Source organism: Elgaria multicarinata, chromosome 5 (genome assembly GCF_023053635.1).
Source record: "Elgaria multicarinata webbii isolate HBS135686 ecotype San Diego chromosome 5, rElgMul1.1.pri, whole genome shotgun sequence".
NCBI classification, from domain to species: Eukaryota; Metazoa; Chordata; class Lepidosauria; order Squamata; family Anguidae; genus Elgaria; species Elgaria multicarinata.
The window spans coordinates 126,613,315-126,629,005 of NC_086175.1; the positions used below are offsets into that span (position 1 = coordinate 126,613,315).

Sequence of the window (15,691 nt, forward strand, 5' to 3'; positions counted from 1 at the left end):
GACTGATGTGTTGGATCAATCCACTGCCAAGTGTAAATCTGTGCTTTCCATCTATAAAAGGGCTGCAGAAGAGACACCTGCAAAACGAGTGTGCTGGTTCTAGAAAATCCAGGTCTTCTGGGCTTGTGATATCATAGAATTCTTAGAACGTTTCCACCAACTGTCACTTGGGCTAATGGAACAGCTGTAGGTCAGTTCAGAATTTTTGAATGTTACCTGAAGGGAAGTGCTACAGAACTTGAGTTTAGAGCATTGGGAGACAGAAGTTTTACGATATGCCTCGGGATGAGAAGAGTCCCGGAATGGCCTTCCCCCACAAAATACCAAAAGAGGCAGAAGGAGACAATGAATGGGACATTGGAGACCCCTTTGATACCTTGGAGAAGCTCCAGGCACTCTCTCATGGAGAGAAGGGGGAGAAGGCATTGCTACGTTCCCGCCTCCATGAGCAGTCTCAGCTGATCTGTATCCTGAAGAAGCGAGCAGATGACCAACTCCTGCGCAGCAAGACACTAGAGCAGCTCAACACGGAGCTGGAAGAGCAAAGGAGGGCAGATGCTCTGAGACTGGAGAGCCAGACGCGGCGCGTCCAGCAGCTGGAAGAGCGCTTCATGGACTTGGCTGCCAACCACGAAGATATGATCCACTTCAAAGACGAGCACAAACGGCAGAACATGCAGCTGAGGGAAGAAAACCGCCGCCTGCGTCACGAGAACCAAAGCCTCTTCAGCCAGCCTATGAAAGAGAAAGAGGCAGAGCTGGCGCAGCTGGCTTCAGAGTTTAAGAAACTCTCCAAGGAAATGGAGTCCTTAAAAGAAAGGCATATACAGGACAGCCATCATGCCCAAGAGCGCGAGAAGGAGCTCCTGGAAGCCCAGAGCACGCAAGCCAGAGCTCAAACAGAGGAAATTAACTCACTGAGAAGCCAATTGGACATCCTAGAGGAAAAACACAGCCATGTCACTGAGCAACTGGAGCAAGCAGAGAAGCAGCTAAGAGAAGCGGACAACAGCCTGGAAGCCAAGCTCGAGAAGCTGACCAACGAGAAAGAGGAATTGCTGAGCCTGACGATGGACAGAGGCAAGGCACTGCAGGAAAAGCAACGGGAGATCCTGCAACTAGAGAAGAAAGCAGAAGATATGGAGAAAGCCAAGCAGGCGGCAGAGCAGCGCTTTCAGGCTGAGGCTGCAATGGTGGATAGTAACCTCCGGGTTCGAGACCTACGACGGCAGCTAGATGGGGCGGAGCAAGTATACACAGAGCTCCGGATGCATTTTGAAGCTTATAAGAAGCATAGCACAGAGTTGCTTAATAAAGAGAAAGAGTTAAATACCAAGCTACGCCATTTCATGGCCTAATCTATACATATCTTGGCCATTTGCTTCTAGCAGGAATTCTAACAGCCTGCAACCTTTTTTTTTTTAAAAAAAAAACCTGATAATTTTTCTATTGTAACTACCAATTTTAACATCTTTTGTTCAGAGTTAGAAAGACAACCATTATCTTGTCAAGAATTCTGAGTTGACATTTCAGTGCAGAGGAACGCTGCACAGTTAAACAAATTTAAATAAACTTTTTTTTTAAAAAAAAAAGAACTTTTGTGTGTTGTGTATAGATTTTGCATGCAAGCCTCGGCCACTTTTAATACGCATTTTGTTTTGGAGCATCTTAAGATATACTAAACATATCCCATCTCTTGACCAGAGTTCCTGCTCAGATCCCAGTGAAATTAATGGGACTTCCTGTTGGGTGAACAGTTGGCCTCCCCACCCCCACCCCAAGAAATGGAGATCATTGGCAACAAGGGAGAGGGCCTTTTCAGTGGTGCCCCCCCCCCAAATTATGGAATGATCTCCCCGATGAGGCTCGCCTGGCGCTGTCCGGGAAAGCCGCCAAATGGCTTGACAAAGAAAGGTAAGACCAGCCGTTAGCTAGGTAAAGAAGGTGTTTATTTACAGAAGCTAAACAGTGCAGGGAAAGGAGGGGAAAACGGGGGTTTGACAGCAAAAGTCAAGGAACAGGAACAGTTCAAGGAGCAGGCTTGTAGAGTAGTCAATGTCCAGTCCAAAGTCAAGGGAGCGTGGCAAAGAGGAGATTCGATAATGCAGTCCAAGTTCAAACACAGCCAACAGTCAGCGACAAACCAGTAACACAGTCCAGAGTCAGGGGCAACAACAGGCAAGACGTAGTCACAAACCGGTCCAAGGTCGAAGCAGGAATCCAGAGTAGGCAGACGTGGTCACGGGGTCTGGGAATCAAGACAGGAATCAGAATCCAGGCGTTCAGGAACAAGGCACGAAGTCACAAGATCCAAGAGCAAAGGCTTCCGCCAGAATGCTCAGATAATCTCTGACCACTTTGCAGGGCTCACAGCTGCGCTTTTATCCTTAGTCAGAGTGCTGAGTCATGGCCTCTCAGCTGATCCCTAATTGCCTGGTGTTTCTGGTGGAGGCGGCGAAACCGGCGTCTGATTGCCTTCTCCGCCCGCAACTGGCTGAAACCAGGCTTCTCCGCCTCCTCCTCAGACCTCTGCGGCTCCTCCGTAGTCTTTGCTGGCATCAGGCCCTCAGAGCTAGCAGAGGTCCCAGCTGGCCTTGGCTCTTCTCCCTGAGGCTCTGCCACAGTCTCTGCCAGTCCAGCCTCCTCACTACCTGAGCTGGGCTTCTCGGTACTAGGTCCAGCCTCTGCCACCTCCTCCTCATCTCCTGACTCCATCTCTATGCAGGGCATGACAGGCGCCAACATTATCTTTTTGGCGCCAGGTCAAGACCTTTCTCTTTTTCCAGGCGTTTAACAGCATTTAACAACATAAGCTAAGTTTTTTTTAAAAAATGGACCCCAGAACTGTTGTTTAACATGGATACTGTTTTATACTGTTGTTTTTATATTTTTGATGGTTTTAAATTTTGTATACTTTTTCATGTTCACTTTTTTAACTTTTGCAAACCGCCCAGAGAACTTCGGCTATGGAGCGGTATATAAATTTAATAAATAAATAAATAATAAATAAGTAAAATAGAGTAGGGCACCCTGTGAACACAAAAGACCTGTTCTTTAAGATTTATACTGACTCCTTATAAGCTTCCAGACACAATAAAAATGTTGGTTCTCACTTTTAAAGCACTACATGGCCTAGGGCAAACATATCTTATTGCGTCCAGTTCTGGGTGAACTGCGTCCAGTTCAGTTGTGGAGCCCAGAACGGGACGTATTGTGTCCAGTTCTGGGCTCCACAATTCAAGGACGCAGACAAACTGGAGCGTGTTCAGAGGAGGGCAACCAGGATGATCAGGGGTCTGGAGACAAAGCCCTATGAAGAGAGACTGAAACAACTGGGCATGTTTAGCCTGGAGAAGAGAAGATTGAGGGGAGACATGATAGCACTCTTCAAATACTTAAAAGGTTGTCACACAGAGGAGGGCCAGGTTCTCTTCTCGATCCTCCCAGAGTGCAGGACATGGAATAATGGGCTCAAGTTAAAGGAAGCCAGATTCCAGCTGGACATCAGGAAAACCTTCCTGACTGTTAGAGCAGTACGACAATGGAATCAGTTACCTCGGGAGGTTGTGGGCTCTCCCACACTAGAGCCATTCAAGAGGCAGCTGGACAAGCATCTGTCAGGGATGCTTTAGGGTGAATTCCTGCATTGAGCAGGGGGTTGGCCTTGTAGGCCCCTTCCAACTCTGCTATTCTATGATCTTAGGGGAGGGGTGGGGAATGTGTGGCCCTCAAAATGTGCCAAAATCATCGAAAACTGCACATAAAGACTAAGCCTATGCAAATTTACTTGGAAATAAATCCCAGTGAAATCAATGGGATTTCCTGTTGGGTAAACCAACAGATGATGAAGGAGGAGGCAAACACTGGTGTTCAAATAAAGAAAGAACAATGTATTGTGCTCTATGTGTTTCGAAAAAGATGTCTCCTTCAGGAGCTATAAAACAAACAGTTAAATTAACCATAATAGTAGTATTGTAGAGCCAACACCCTCATTCTTTTTAACAAAGTTTTAGGGGCTTTTCTACATCAGAATACTACATTTTCTTTAAAAACTTTAAAAATAAATTCCCACTTCTAATGTTACATACATTGTTCCCATGTTTTTACTGATAGCTACTTTTAGATAAGTAGTGAAAACAATACTTTTTTATATTCACATATTGCTTTCAACAAATACACTCCTTAAATGAATTATCCTTCCAATTCCCACAAATGTGATCACTGCAGAACCTACCACCATTCGTTTAGACTGCAAATCTCCATTTTGAGACAGGGTTTATCTAAACTGCAGCCATCTGTCCAAATTTGTGGCCTTTTCTGTTTGTTCCCTCATCCCCTGCTTTTTATACTACCTAATCCAGGGAAGGGAAATCTACTTTGATCCAGGAGATGCCCTCCACCCCCAGAAACTCCTGCAAATGCAGGCCAAATGTACAGTGCTGCTTCCTTCCTCAAATCTCTTGCAGTCTCCAGGTCAGGGGGTGGGACTTGGGAAGGGGCATTGCAGAGTGTCTAACATCTATGGGCCAAATAGGGAACTTCTGCGGGCCTCTGTTTAAAAGCCTCTAACTTAGGTGAGTCCAGTATTTTCTAGTGAACAGCTCGCAGTGTCAGGAAGTTCTTACTAATGCTTAGTCAAAATCCCTTTTTTTGCCATTGGAATCTGTTGGATGGGCTTCTGGCCTCCAGAACAAATTTGTTCCATTCTACATTAGTCCTGTCTCACTAATCTTCTACAATTCTTTGAGAGTGCCAACAAACATATAGACAGGGGTGATCCTGTGGACATTGTTTACTTGGACTTCCAGAAGGCTTTTGATAAAGTCCCTCACCAAGGTCTCCTGAACAAATTTAGCAGTCATGGAATAAGAGGAGACGTCCTCCTATGGTTAAAGAACAGAAAGCAGAGAACAGGAATAAATGGTCAATTCTCCTGAAGAAGGGAAGTAAATAGTGGGGTCCCACAGGGATTGGCATTGGGATCAATTCTTTTCAACTTGTTCATAAATGATCTGGAATTAAGAGTGAGCAGTGAAGTGGCCAAGTTTGCCAATGACACCAAATTATTTAAGGTTGTTAAAACACAAAGGGATTCTGAAGAGCTCCAAAGGGATCTCTCCATGCTGGGAGAGTGGGCATCCAAATGGTAGATGCGGTTCAATATATGCAAGTGTAAGGTAATGCACGTTAGAGCAAAAAACCCAAACTTCAAGTATAACCTGATGGGATCTGAGCTGGCGGTTACAGAATAAGAAAGAGATCTTGGGGTTGTGGTGGACAGCTCGATGAAAATGTCAGCCCAGGGTGCAGCACCTGAAAAGAAGGCAAACTCCATATTAGGCATTATAAGAAAAGGAATTAAGAATAAAACTTCCAGTTCGTATACTGCCGTTATAAGAATCTATGGTGCGACCACACTTAAAATACTGTGTACAGTTCTGGTCACCACACCTAAAGAAAGAAATTATAGAGCTGGAAAAAGTGCAGAAAAGAGCAACTAAAATGATTACGGGGCTGGAGCATCTCTCCTATGAGGGAAGGTTACAACAGCTGGGATTGTTTACCTTGGAAAGCTGATTGGTTGGAGATTTAGGACAAATAAAAGTACTTCATCACACAGCACATAGTTAAATTATGAAATTTACTACCGCAAGATGTAGTGACGGCTACTAATTTGGATGGCTTTAAAAGGAGGTTGGATACATTCTTTGGATTGTAGAGTTGGGAAAAGTGCAGAAAAGGTGCAAATAATATGATCAAGGGGTTGGAGCAACTCCCTTATGAAGAAAGGTTACAACATCTGGGATTGTTTGGCTTAGACGGGAGGAGTAGGAAGGGACATGATAGAGCTTTAAAAAATTATCCATGATGTGGAAAAAGTGGATAGGGAGACATCTTTCTCCCTCTCTCATAATACTAGAACCTGGGATCATCCCATGAAGTAGATTGGAGGAAGATTCAAAATAGATAAAAGGACTTCATCACACAGCGGATAGTTAAATTATGGAATTCACTGCCACAAGATGTAGTGATGGCCACCACTTTGGATGGCTATAAAGGAGGTTGGATACATTCTTTGGATTGTAGAGTTGGGAAAAGTGCAGAAAAGGTGCAAATAATATGATCAAGGAGGTTGGAGAAACTCCCTTATGGTTACAACATCTGGGATTGTTTGGCTAAGAGAGGGGAGGAGAAGGAGGGGATATGATAAAGCTTAAAAAAATTATCCATGGTGTGGAAAAAGTGGATAGGGAGACATTTTTCTCCCTCTCTCATAATACTAGAACCTGGGATCATCCCATGAAGTAGATTGGAGGAAGATTCAAAATAGATAAAAGGACTTCTTCACACAGCAGATAAATTATGGAATTCACTGCCACAAGTTGTAGTGATGGCCACCACTTTGGATGGCTTTAAAAGGGGACCCGACAAATTCCAGGAAGAAAAGGCTATCAATGGGTACCAGTCCTGATGGCTGTAGGCTACCTCCTGTACACCAGTTGCTGGAGAACTTGATACACTCCTGTTCTGCTTGTATTTTCCTGGTTGACAGCTGGTTGCCACTGTGTAAACAAAACGCAGGACTGGATGCACCCTTAGTCTGGTCCTGCATAGCTCTTTTATGTTTTTCTTACCTGGAAGTAAGTCTCATTGAACTCAGCAAGGTGTACTTTTGAGTAGACCTGCGCAAGACAGTGATGTAAGGATTGCAAGATTGCAAGATATACTTACCCTATGAGAGTAAGTCCCACTGAAGAGACTGCCTAGCCTTGTGTAACAGTTTCACTCCTAAGAAAGCATTTCAAATAGGGAAGACAGCACCATGTACATTGATGGTGCTATATAAATAAATAATAATAATAAAATAGATAAGACTGCGTGTATGAAACCCAACTTATTCCTTCAAGCCTCCTTCCTTGAGTGTCATTTTCTTGGTGGAAAGGCGGGGTACAAATAAAATAATGGATAAATAAATTCAAGGGCCTCCGCTCGGCGGGAAGGCCCGTATTAGGCTCCGTCCACCCTGAGGTGAGAGGAGCGAATCCCGCCTCCGCCGCCATTTCGCTTCCTCAGGGCGGCGTGCTCAGTGCGCAGGCGCCGCCAAGACTCTCCGCCATTAAGAACCGCTTAGCCTCGCGCGGGCCCCTTCGCGCCACTCCCTCCTCAGGGGAAGCGGCGCTTACCCGTGGGCGCTGAGGGAGGCGAACGGCCTGGAAGAAACCGAGCGCGGGGATCCTTTTCGGCCTACCTCAGCGTCCTCGTCCTGCGACCACGGACCTGTGTGGGGTTAAGGCCGGGCTGTGAGGAGGAAGAGCGGAGACGACGGCGGCTCGGGGCCAGGGTCAGGGCCTGCTTGCCTCCCGCCCGCCCCGCTGCCGCCGCCATTATGCGCCACAGCCTGGCCCAGCTCCTGGCGACCTCGTCGGACCGGGACAGCCCTCGGGAGCCCGCCGCGGCCTGTTCGTTTCCTCGCGCGAGGACGCCCGCCGGGAGCGGCAGGAGCAGTCCGGGGGAGGCGGGCGTCGAGGCCGAGCCACGCCACGAGGAAGCGGCATTGGCGGCGGCAAGTTTGCTTGAAGAGCCGGACGAGGACGGCAGCGATGAGCTGCTTTTCCCGGCGGGGCTGGAACTGGACGACTGGCTGGAGGCGGCGGTGGCCGAAACCCGGCCGGATTGGGAAATGAGCGGAGGAGAAGGAGGCGGGAGCCCCACGACCACGTCGGAGCCGCCATCGGCCTCAAGGCCCGGCCGGCCGGGAAGCAGCCGACTGAAAGCGGCGGCCGCGGCCCGCCTGAACCGCCAGAAGAAGAAGCAGTACGTGATGGGGCTGGAGACCCGGCTGCAAGGCCTGGCCGCCGAGAACCGGCAGCTGCGCGACCGCAACCGGGGCCTTTGCCGCCGCCTGCGGGACCTGGAGCGGGAGACCAGCTACTTGCGGGCCGTGCTGGCCAACCAGAGCGCCCTGGGGCGGCTCTTGAGCCACCTGGCCGGGGACGGCGCCGGGAGAGTGGGGCTGAGGGTCAGCAGCAGCCTTTTCGAGGATCGGGCGGCGGCGGCGGCGGCGGCCTCGTTGGAGACGCCGTTTGCCTGCGAGAGCAGCAGCAGCAGCAGCAGCGACCACGATTACGCCCTCCCGGTTCCAGTGCAAGAAGAGAACAAGTGGGCGGTTTCTTCCAGTCCCGGCGGCATTTGCCTCCACGTCGACCGGGACCGGGTCTCGGTGGAGTTCTGCTCCGTGTGCGCCAGGCGAGCAGCAAATTCTGTTTTTGCAGACGCTTCAGCTGCTGCTTCCTCCTTCGCCTCCAAAATGTAGGGTCAAGTATTCCGCTTCTTCACAGAACTAATTCGCTGGGTGTCTGTGCCTGCGTGCATCCAGGGGGTCCTAGTGGAAGAGGCAGTCAGAGGATGGAGAGGGGGAAAACAAAAGAGAAATGGGGGTAGTCAGAAAACTGGCATGTCGGTAGTGCCTCCCTTTCGTAGCGGAGGGAAAAACCGCAAATGTTCATGTGCGGGTGAACCGAGGAGCATCCTGGGGTGCCAGTGCCTGGCGATTGGTGTAGAGTATATGCCAAAGTGTTGTAACTGAGGACCTGTGTTTAAGTTACAGTGAATAAAACATCTTTCATGCTGACGTGCTGATGACACATTTGGAGACTGCCAGATTTTTTTAAAAAACAAAAAACCTGGCAAGAACGACAGCCCGAAGGGGCCCATAATATTGTTTGCCAGTAAAAAATAATGCTATCTAGCAAATCTTGTTTACTTTGCTGGAAAGCCAAGAATGCACCAACTACTTCACTGGACAGATTTAAGAGCAAAATATTGATATCACACAGCAAGCAGTTAAAACGTGCATGTGAAATTATAACACATCTGTTATACATTACTATTAAACTTCTCTGACAGTTTCTCTTTTAGGTGCTTGCCCTGCCAGGCTCCGTTGTGTAGGGGTTAAAAGAAAAGTCGTTTTCCACCTCGCAACCTGGTAAGGATCCATAATATTCCCATAATGTGGTATCAGACAGCTTTGCATTGATGCTTAGTCTGGTTTTATTATTATTTGGCCTGGACAAGTCTTTAGAAATGTTCAGAAGCCGTGGAGATATTTTGTAGAATCAGTTAATTCTGATTGAGCAAGTTGCAAGTAATGGTTACTTGAATTCGCCTTTCCCTGACATTCTGTATTTCTGGTATGTATTTAGCAGGATATATTTGGAAGCTGTTCTGTGTAACATTTATACATAGTTGGTGAAGCTTTCAAAATATTTGCTGCTATATATATATATATATATATATATATATATATATGAATGTGGTGAAAGGGGATAAAAAAAGTTCAACTGAGTTGATAAGGATGTATTTTTAAAGGCACAAGTAAGCCCCATAAAATTATTTTATAACTTGGGTTTTCTCCAGTGGTATACAGCACTGGCGTTTATAGTTATGGGGATCTTTGATAATGAACTCCTGACTACCAGCTCTCCAGGCTAGTGAGGGGTGGGGAACATGTCCAAGTAAAACTACCAAGTTCCTGGCTTAATGTTGGGTTAGTCTTGTTAGTCTTTCTAAGAGTGTAAATGAGAACTTTGCAAGCAAGAGTCTTCAACGGACAGAGATTCTGTCAAACAATGTGTCTTTTCATTGCACAACTATACATTCTTTGAAGACTGCAGTGCATAGAAATGACTACACTTAAATTCTTTGTTCTTGAAAATAGAACCTTAAATTGACAACTGCATTTCACTAAACCAGTAAAATTGGAATGCCAATCTGATGTTTTTAATAATTAAATGAGAAAAATGTAGGTGAACAAATGTCTTTTTCATAGTACTCATGCAACTGTTCATACTTAGGATTGAGGAGAAATTTCTGTTGACAAAACTTTTAGTGGTTTTGGGGCAGCACCATGATTTCCCCTGTATTAACTTTTCTGTTGTATTAAAATGTTTTATGTTTAAATTTCTGTAAATTGGGGTAATAAGGGCTGTGAAAATAAATGTAAAGTGAGGTTTCACAAAGAATGTTAAGTCTGGAAAAGTTTGTCTCCTTAAAGGGGGCTTCTCCATATACTTCTGGTTCTCTCAGTATTTGTGTTGATTTAGAGATAAATGAGCTGTCTTGCTCCTATGAAATACATAGTCAATCCTTGGAACCAGTTGAAGTTCACTTGTGTGTAACAAGATGTGATTCTTTGTGAAACCTTGCTGTTTAAAGAAGTATATGTGTATTTAGCATCCTTGTTTTTCTTTATGCTAAAGTGGATACAGCTGTCATGGGGCAGAAGAGACGGGACCAGCTGCTGGCCACACTTCCTGCTTTATTTTAAAAGGTAGTATGAGAAAAAGGGGGAAAGGTAACACAGGGCATTTGCTGTATTTCAATTTAAAACAACAGCAACACAGAATAACGTGAATGTCTTGAATAACTAATCCAACCTATCAAGAAAGTGAATATAGTACTAATGTGAAAAGTGACAATGTGAAAAAGCAGTTTCTTGCTCACTCATCAATTTCTGGTTTATTCCTATTCACATCTGATTGGCTAATGTTTTGAACATTCATTCAACATTGCAAAGACCATCAGCCTTATCCTAACCATGAATTTTTGAGGTAAATTTAGGATGGGAGCCAAAGGGAGATTTTAATCTGTATTTCTCATTGATATGGCTGTTCACATGCTGCTGTTATATCTGTTGTGGAAAGGTACATATTCCCATCTTTGAGCTATCAGTAGCCAACAGAGCAAATTGCAACTCTCTTTTAGAGAATGTTGCAACCTTTCCTGTCAGCAGTTCATATCTTGGTATACTCTGTTTGCTTTTTAGAAAGTCCTCTATATATTTGCTTGACAGAATATGAACATAAGTAACTCATAGAAATGTATACCAAGGAATTTCTAACTCTAGCATAATTCATATTCTGTATGTTATTTTTCATTGGGAACAGTTTATTACATACAGACCTTCTAGTAACTCCTTTGACTTGGAAGAATTTAATTTCTTAGCTAGAGTCCCCTACTTCTTCTGTTGCTAGTACCTCTTTCCAGTTGTCAGGCCATCATTTGCTATACACAATTTACTTGGTGTATTTTTTGAAGTTGATGCGTTTTTACAGTTGCTTTTCACAGTAGACATTTTGTTAATGTGGCGTTACTGTGAAAGTGGAATTTCTCCTCTTTTTCTTTTTGTATGATTTAAACAGCTTGTTGGATTAAAAAAAAAACATTCTGGGTACTTAAACAACCTTGCGTGTCATTGCCCCTTGAAGAATAAGCTGTCGTATCTGAATATACATGAAGCAGCTGCTAATTTTCAACATGGCAGATGACACATCTGTTTAGCAAAAAGCCCAGAAATATGACTGCAGGGATTTTAGTGCCTATTGAAGCATGTTAAAGCCAAATAGAATTGCAAACATTTTTTTTTATTTCTTGCTTGCTAATCAGTTGGTGGAATATTGTTAAATATTTCTTGAAATGGAAGCCTTGAACTGAATAATCTTAAGAGCTTGAAAAATGTGTGAATGTTTCTATGTAACTAGTTCTGTCATACTTATTGAGAACACAGTGTCCTAATAAAAAAAGACGTGTTTATCTTCCAGTTACAGGCTCAAAGGATTTTCTTTATCTTAAGTCACCAAATTTGAGATTTAAAAATATTGTTGGTTGTGTGGCTTACTTGGAAAATGATGTATGAGTTATCAAAGCAATACTATGTTTTCCTTTGAAGCATTCATAAATGCTTATCTTGCGCTGGTTGGGAATGGATAATTACTGTTCAGAGCGTTCTTTATATGATCAGAGTTATTTTGGTTGTGTTAGGGGTTGACTTAAAATTGAACCATACAATCACCAAGGACAGTCCCAGGGCAGTACACACAAAAGCATAAAAATCGTAACAGTAAAAAACAGAATTCACAACTTCCATTAGTGTAGAAAATAAATTATGTGTTCCAGCCACATCCTCTAGTTCAGGCCATTAAGAGGTCTCTGTCCTCACTTAACTCTCCATTCATAAGATAATGATTATTTTTGTTGTGATGCAATAATAGAAATTGAGATAACAAAATTCTGTCAACATTTTTCACCAGGGTTTTTATAACATAGCTTGCTTCAGCCCTTGATTATTCTTTTGGTGGCTATACAAATAAATAGCAAATTAAGGAATTGTTGATATTTAACCAACATAGGAAAAGGCAAACCTATATTCAGCCGTTAACATTGCTTTGGCCACTGAAAAGTTACCTTATGCATTCCTGTGTTTGGTGGGAGAATGTGCAGTTACAACTGCATTTTGAGTTGACCAGCCTGTAGTGTGTATATATTATAGTTATATCCTGCCTTTCTTCTGCTGGCTGTCCTTTTATGACCCAAGTTATTGGCAGTAGGTTGCTAACAAAAACATTCTCCTGTATTTGAAACTACATTAGTTTATTTCTTAGTATGGCCTAGCTCTTGCTGTGCCATAAATTTCAATATACCCATCTAATACTATGTAATGTTGTCATGGGGGTGGGGGGTAGGTGTTAGGGGAAATGTCAAATGCTTTTCTGACACAACCCTGATTTAAAACACTAGTGTGTACTAAATCCATAAGTTGTGTACAGTTATAGCCTTCTGGCTAAGTCCTGTGATCTATGGGTTCCATAGGAAAATGAATAGATATGGTGCATGGATGCCTGAGGCATTCAGTTGTCAGGAGATGTCTTGATAAGAGTGTTGATAGAACCGAGGGACATCTTTACATCTCAGTGTTGCTTAAATGATTGCAAATATAATTCTGACTTAAAAGAGTTAAAGACTGCGTCCTAAGTGTAGCCAGCACAAAACAGGTTAATATTGTGTGCTCTAGCAGTATGTGCTTGATTCAGGCATATTGGACAAAACTATAAACATTTTCCAAGAGGGGAAATGGGCTCACATTTATTTAATATTAAAATATTAATTAACTTGCATCAGTAATGGATATAAGGCATGCACAGTAATAATGATGGAAAATGAGATTTCAAACATTTCAACTTGTGAACTATATTCATGTTGTAATTCTTTCAGGCCTGCATTATACTACCAAATTAGAAAGAGAGGGATTGTGTTTAGTATCTCACTTCTAAAATGTGATATAAATGTGTATGCATCTTAACACTGTAAATTAACAGTTTTCTTTTTTTTCTTTTAAACAGCTTAGTAGTATCGTGGGGGCTATCATTTTTCTGCACCCTATGGCATCATACTTATTGTGGAGAGATGTTTCAGATTGGCATCCAATAAAATGGACACTGTCACGAGTCAGTCTGCTACAATTTATCCAAAATTTAGAAATCTTTCCTTTGATATGTTTGAGATTCAGCCCCCCAAAAAAGTTTGCATATATTTTAGGTAAGGCTTTCCTTTTTTTAGTATCTGATTGAAAAATAGTAGACTGGTGTTATTAAAAGTCTGTTGTTGTTTTTTAATTCTCAAAATTCCTAAAAGATTTGTTGGGAACCTGTTCCAAGCTCTAGCTATGCCTATGTCAGTATTCTTTTTTGTATTTGGAATCCATAAATGAATTTTTGTCAGTTTATTTTAATAGGAAAAAAACCTTTTACATTTTGAGCTTTTTCATAGGAGGCTGAAGGGCAGAGGATTTATTTTCACACACAAGTAAAATTATTATTATTTATTACATATTTATACAGCCTAACAGCCAAGGCTCTCTGGGCAGTTCACAGTTAAAACCAGAATATACAAAGTCAGAATTTAAAACTTAATATTTTTTCTTAAAATGTCACCTAAAACTAAGGAAAAGTTATGATCTGTTTAGATGTAGCTGTTGGGTATAGTTTGGCTTTGGGCAGACATGCCCAACTTGATATATCTGATGGGAGCTTGCGAAACAACATGTAATTCTGACTTGTACGGCTTTGGGACTGGGTGGTGCTAATTCCTCTGCAAATTTGAGCAGAAAGGCACCCGCCAAGCCATAATTTGCATGCTAGACTCATTGCAGTTCCTTGCCTAGCAGGCAATCCTCTACATTTAGATTTCGTGCTGTTCCCGATATGAGGGCTGCACAAAATAACATTGGAGACTGGATGCTTAGGGATTTGGGGGGTAGGATTGTGCATGAGGAGGGCTCAGTGTGAATAGAAATCAAAGAAATTTCCCCATTTGTATGTACCCCATATGCTGTAAGTTAGTTATGTACTGGCAAAACCAATTTTTAACACCAGCTTATTCTGGCTGGAGAAATAAGAATAGTTTAACAAATGGAAGTATTTAAATTAAGCATCTTTATTAAGCTAAAATTAAGAACTGGCTTGAGTAAAAATATTTTTAGTAAGTTGTGTTAAAAATGTTAAGGGTCAGTGAATAAGAATATGGTCCTCTGTAGACCAGGATCCATAAATGACACTTGCCGTAAATAAGGATTTTTTAATTATTATTCTGGGGAGATCCTGTTTTTCAGAGTCTAGAGAAGGGCAAGAGAATGTCCCAGATGTTCTGAAACTTGGAGAGATTGCGACAGGGAGGAAGCCTTACGTTCACACAACTCTTACTTAGAGCTTTAGTGGGTGGCAGGGGGTTGTCTCTGCAATATGTGCAGGCAAGAGCTCCTGGTTTTAATTTTTGTGAACTGCCCAGGGAGCTTAGGCTATTGGGCTGTATAAAAATGCAATCAATTAATCAATTTAGGGGCAGGTCAGGTCAGGTGCTAAGCTTGAATGGGCCTTTGGCATAATGCTGCCTTCCTCACAGGGTCCATGGCAGCACTGCCGTGGCAGCGACTCCCCCCTCTACCTAGTGGCAGCACTTTTAGATAGGAAGTGAGCAGCTGCCACCTGACATCAGGATTTAGATTTTAGATAACAGTTGCTTGGCTCCCATCCAAAATTGTAGTTATAGAATCATAGAATAGTAGAGTTGGAAGGGAGCTATAAGGCCATCGAGTCCAATGCAGGAATCCACCCTAAAGCATACCTGACAGATAGTTGCTGGGTAAGCACATTCAAGGGGAGGGAGACGCGTGACCAGGGACCCCAAATGGCACTGGTCATGGGGTGGGTGGGGCCTGCTGGAGGCATCCGGAGGGCAAGTGTCATCTTTGGTGGGCTCCAAAAGTTGCCTGAGTTGGTTGGATACTACCGCATCACATGTAAGGGCCTTTCTTCACCTTCACTATGAGGTGCTGAAATTGTTTCTCCCCATGCCAAATGAATGTAGATGAGAATCTGTTCCTTAAATTTTTTTACCGTAGAAACCAGAGTATTTGAGCATTCTTACATACAATGACAGAAATGAATAGTTTTCAGATTTGTATTATTGCCACTTTGCTTTGGGGCAGTGGAATGACTCCTCCGCTGTTGAAACAGCCAATTTGTGATACAAAATTGAGAGCCTGTTAAACTGACTCAGACTCTGAAAGATCTAAGAAAGAAATCCTGCAAGAAAATGTTACTGTGGAGGGCTTATGGTTTAAGGAACTCTACTGGCTTTCGGTTTTCCACCCCCCAAGAGTCAGTCAGCATTCTGCCCCCACTGAGCATGCACAGTCTTCCACCTCCCTCCATTTTGCATTTTTTATGGTGGTAGTAGACACACTAATGCCCAGTCGCAGGTACATTAAAATTGGGTGCTCTCACTGGGTAGCTCATAGTTCTGTCTCTGGAGAAACTTAAAAGTAGTTTTGAAGTACAAACCAGGAAGTGACCTA

At 43.4% G+C, this 15,691-nt stretch overlaps 2 protein-coding genes across 3 annotated transcripts; both read left to right on the top strand.

The window, feature by feature from the left end:
- The first annotated feature begins 221 nt into the window (after window positions 1–221).
- Window positions 222–1,495, top strand: CCDC89 (coiled-coil domain containing 89). The gene has a single exon (XM_063127858.1). It carries the CDS (start codon window positions 276–278, stop codon window positions 1,356–1,358), a length of 1,083 nt encoding a protein of 360 aa, XP_062983928.1. The 5' UTR covers window positions 222–275; the 3' UTR covers window positions 1,359–1,495.
- A 5,613-nt stretch (window positions 1,496–7,108) lies between these two features.
- CREBZF (CREB/ATF bZIP transcription factor) lies at window positions 7,109–13,283 on the top strand. Of its 2 annotated transcripts, XR_010025490.1 has the most exons (4): window positions 7,109–8,310; window positions 8,908–8,986; window positions 10,260–10,330; window positions 13,179–13,283. XR_010025490.1 is itself a non-coding variant. In XM_063127195.1 (3 exons), the coding sequence occupies exons 1-2, from the start codon at window positions 7,388–7,390 to the stop codon at window positions 8,954–8,956; spliced, it is 972 nt and encodes a 323-aa protein (XP_062983265.1). In that variant the 5' UTR covers window positions 7,109–7,387; the 3' UTR covers window positions 8,957–8,986; window positions 10,260–11,599. The 2 variants fall into 2 exon arrangements, 1 of the variants encoding a protein (XP_062983265.1); XM_063127195.1 differs by lacking the exon at window positions 13,179–13,283 and having other exon boundaries at window positions 10,260–11,599.
- Window positions 13,284–15,691: the final 2,408 nt, after the last annotated feature.

Excerpts from the sequence above, each read along its gene's own strand:
- CCDC89 (XM_063127858.1), top strand. The coding sequence starts at position 276 with ATGCCTCGGGATGAGAAGAGTCCCGGAATGGCCTTCCCCCACAAAATA.
- CREBZF (XM_063127195.1), top strand. The coding sequence starts at position 7,388 with ATGCGCCACAGCCTGGCCCAGCTCCTGGCGACCTCGTCGGACCGGGAC. Across the intron at positions 8,311-8,907 it reads TCCTCCTTCGCCTCCAAAAT|TTTCTCTTTTAGGTGCTTGC; the intron begins GTAGGGTCAAGT and ends CTTCTCTGACAG.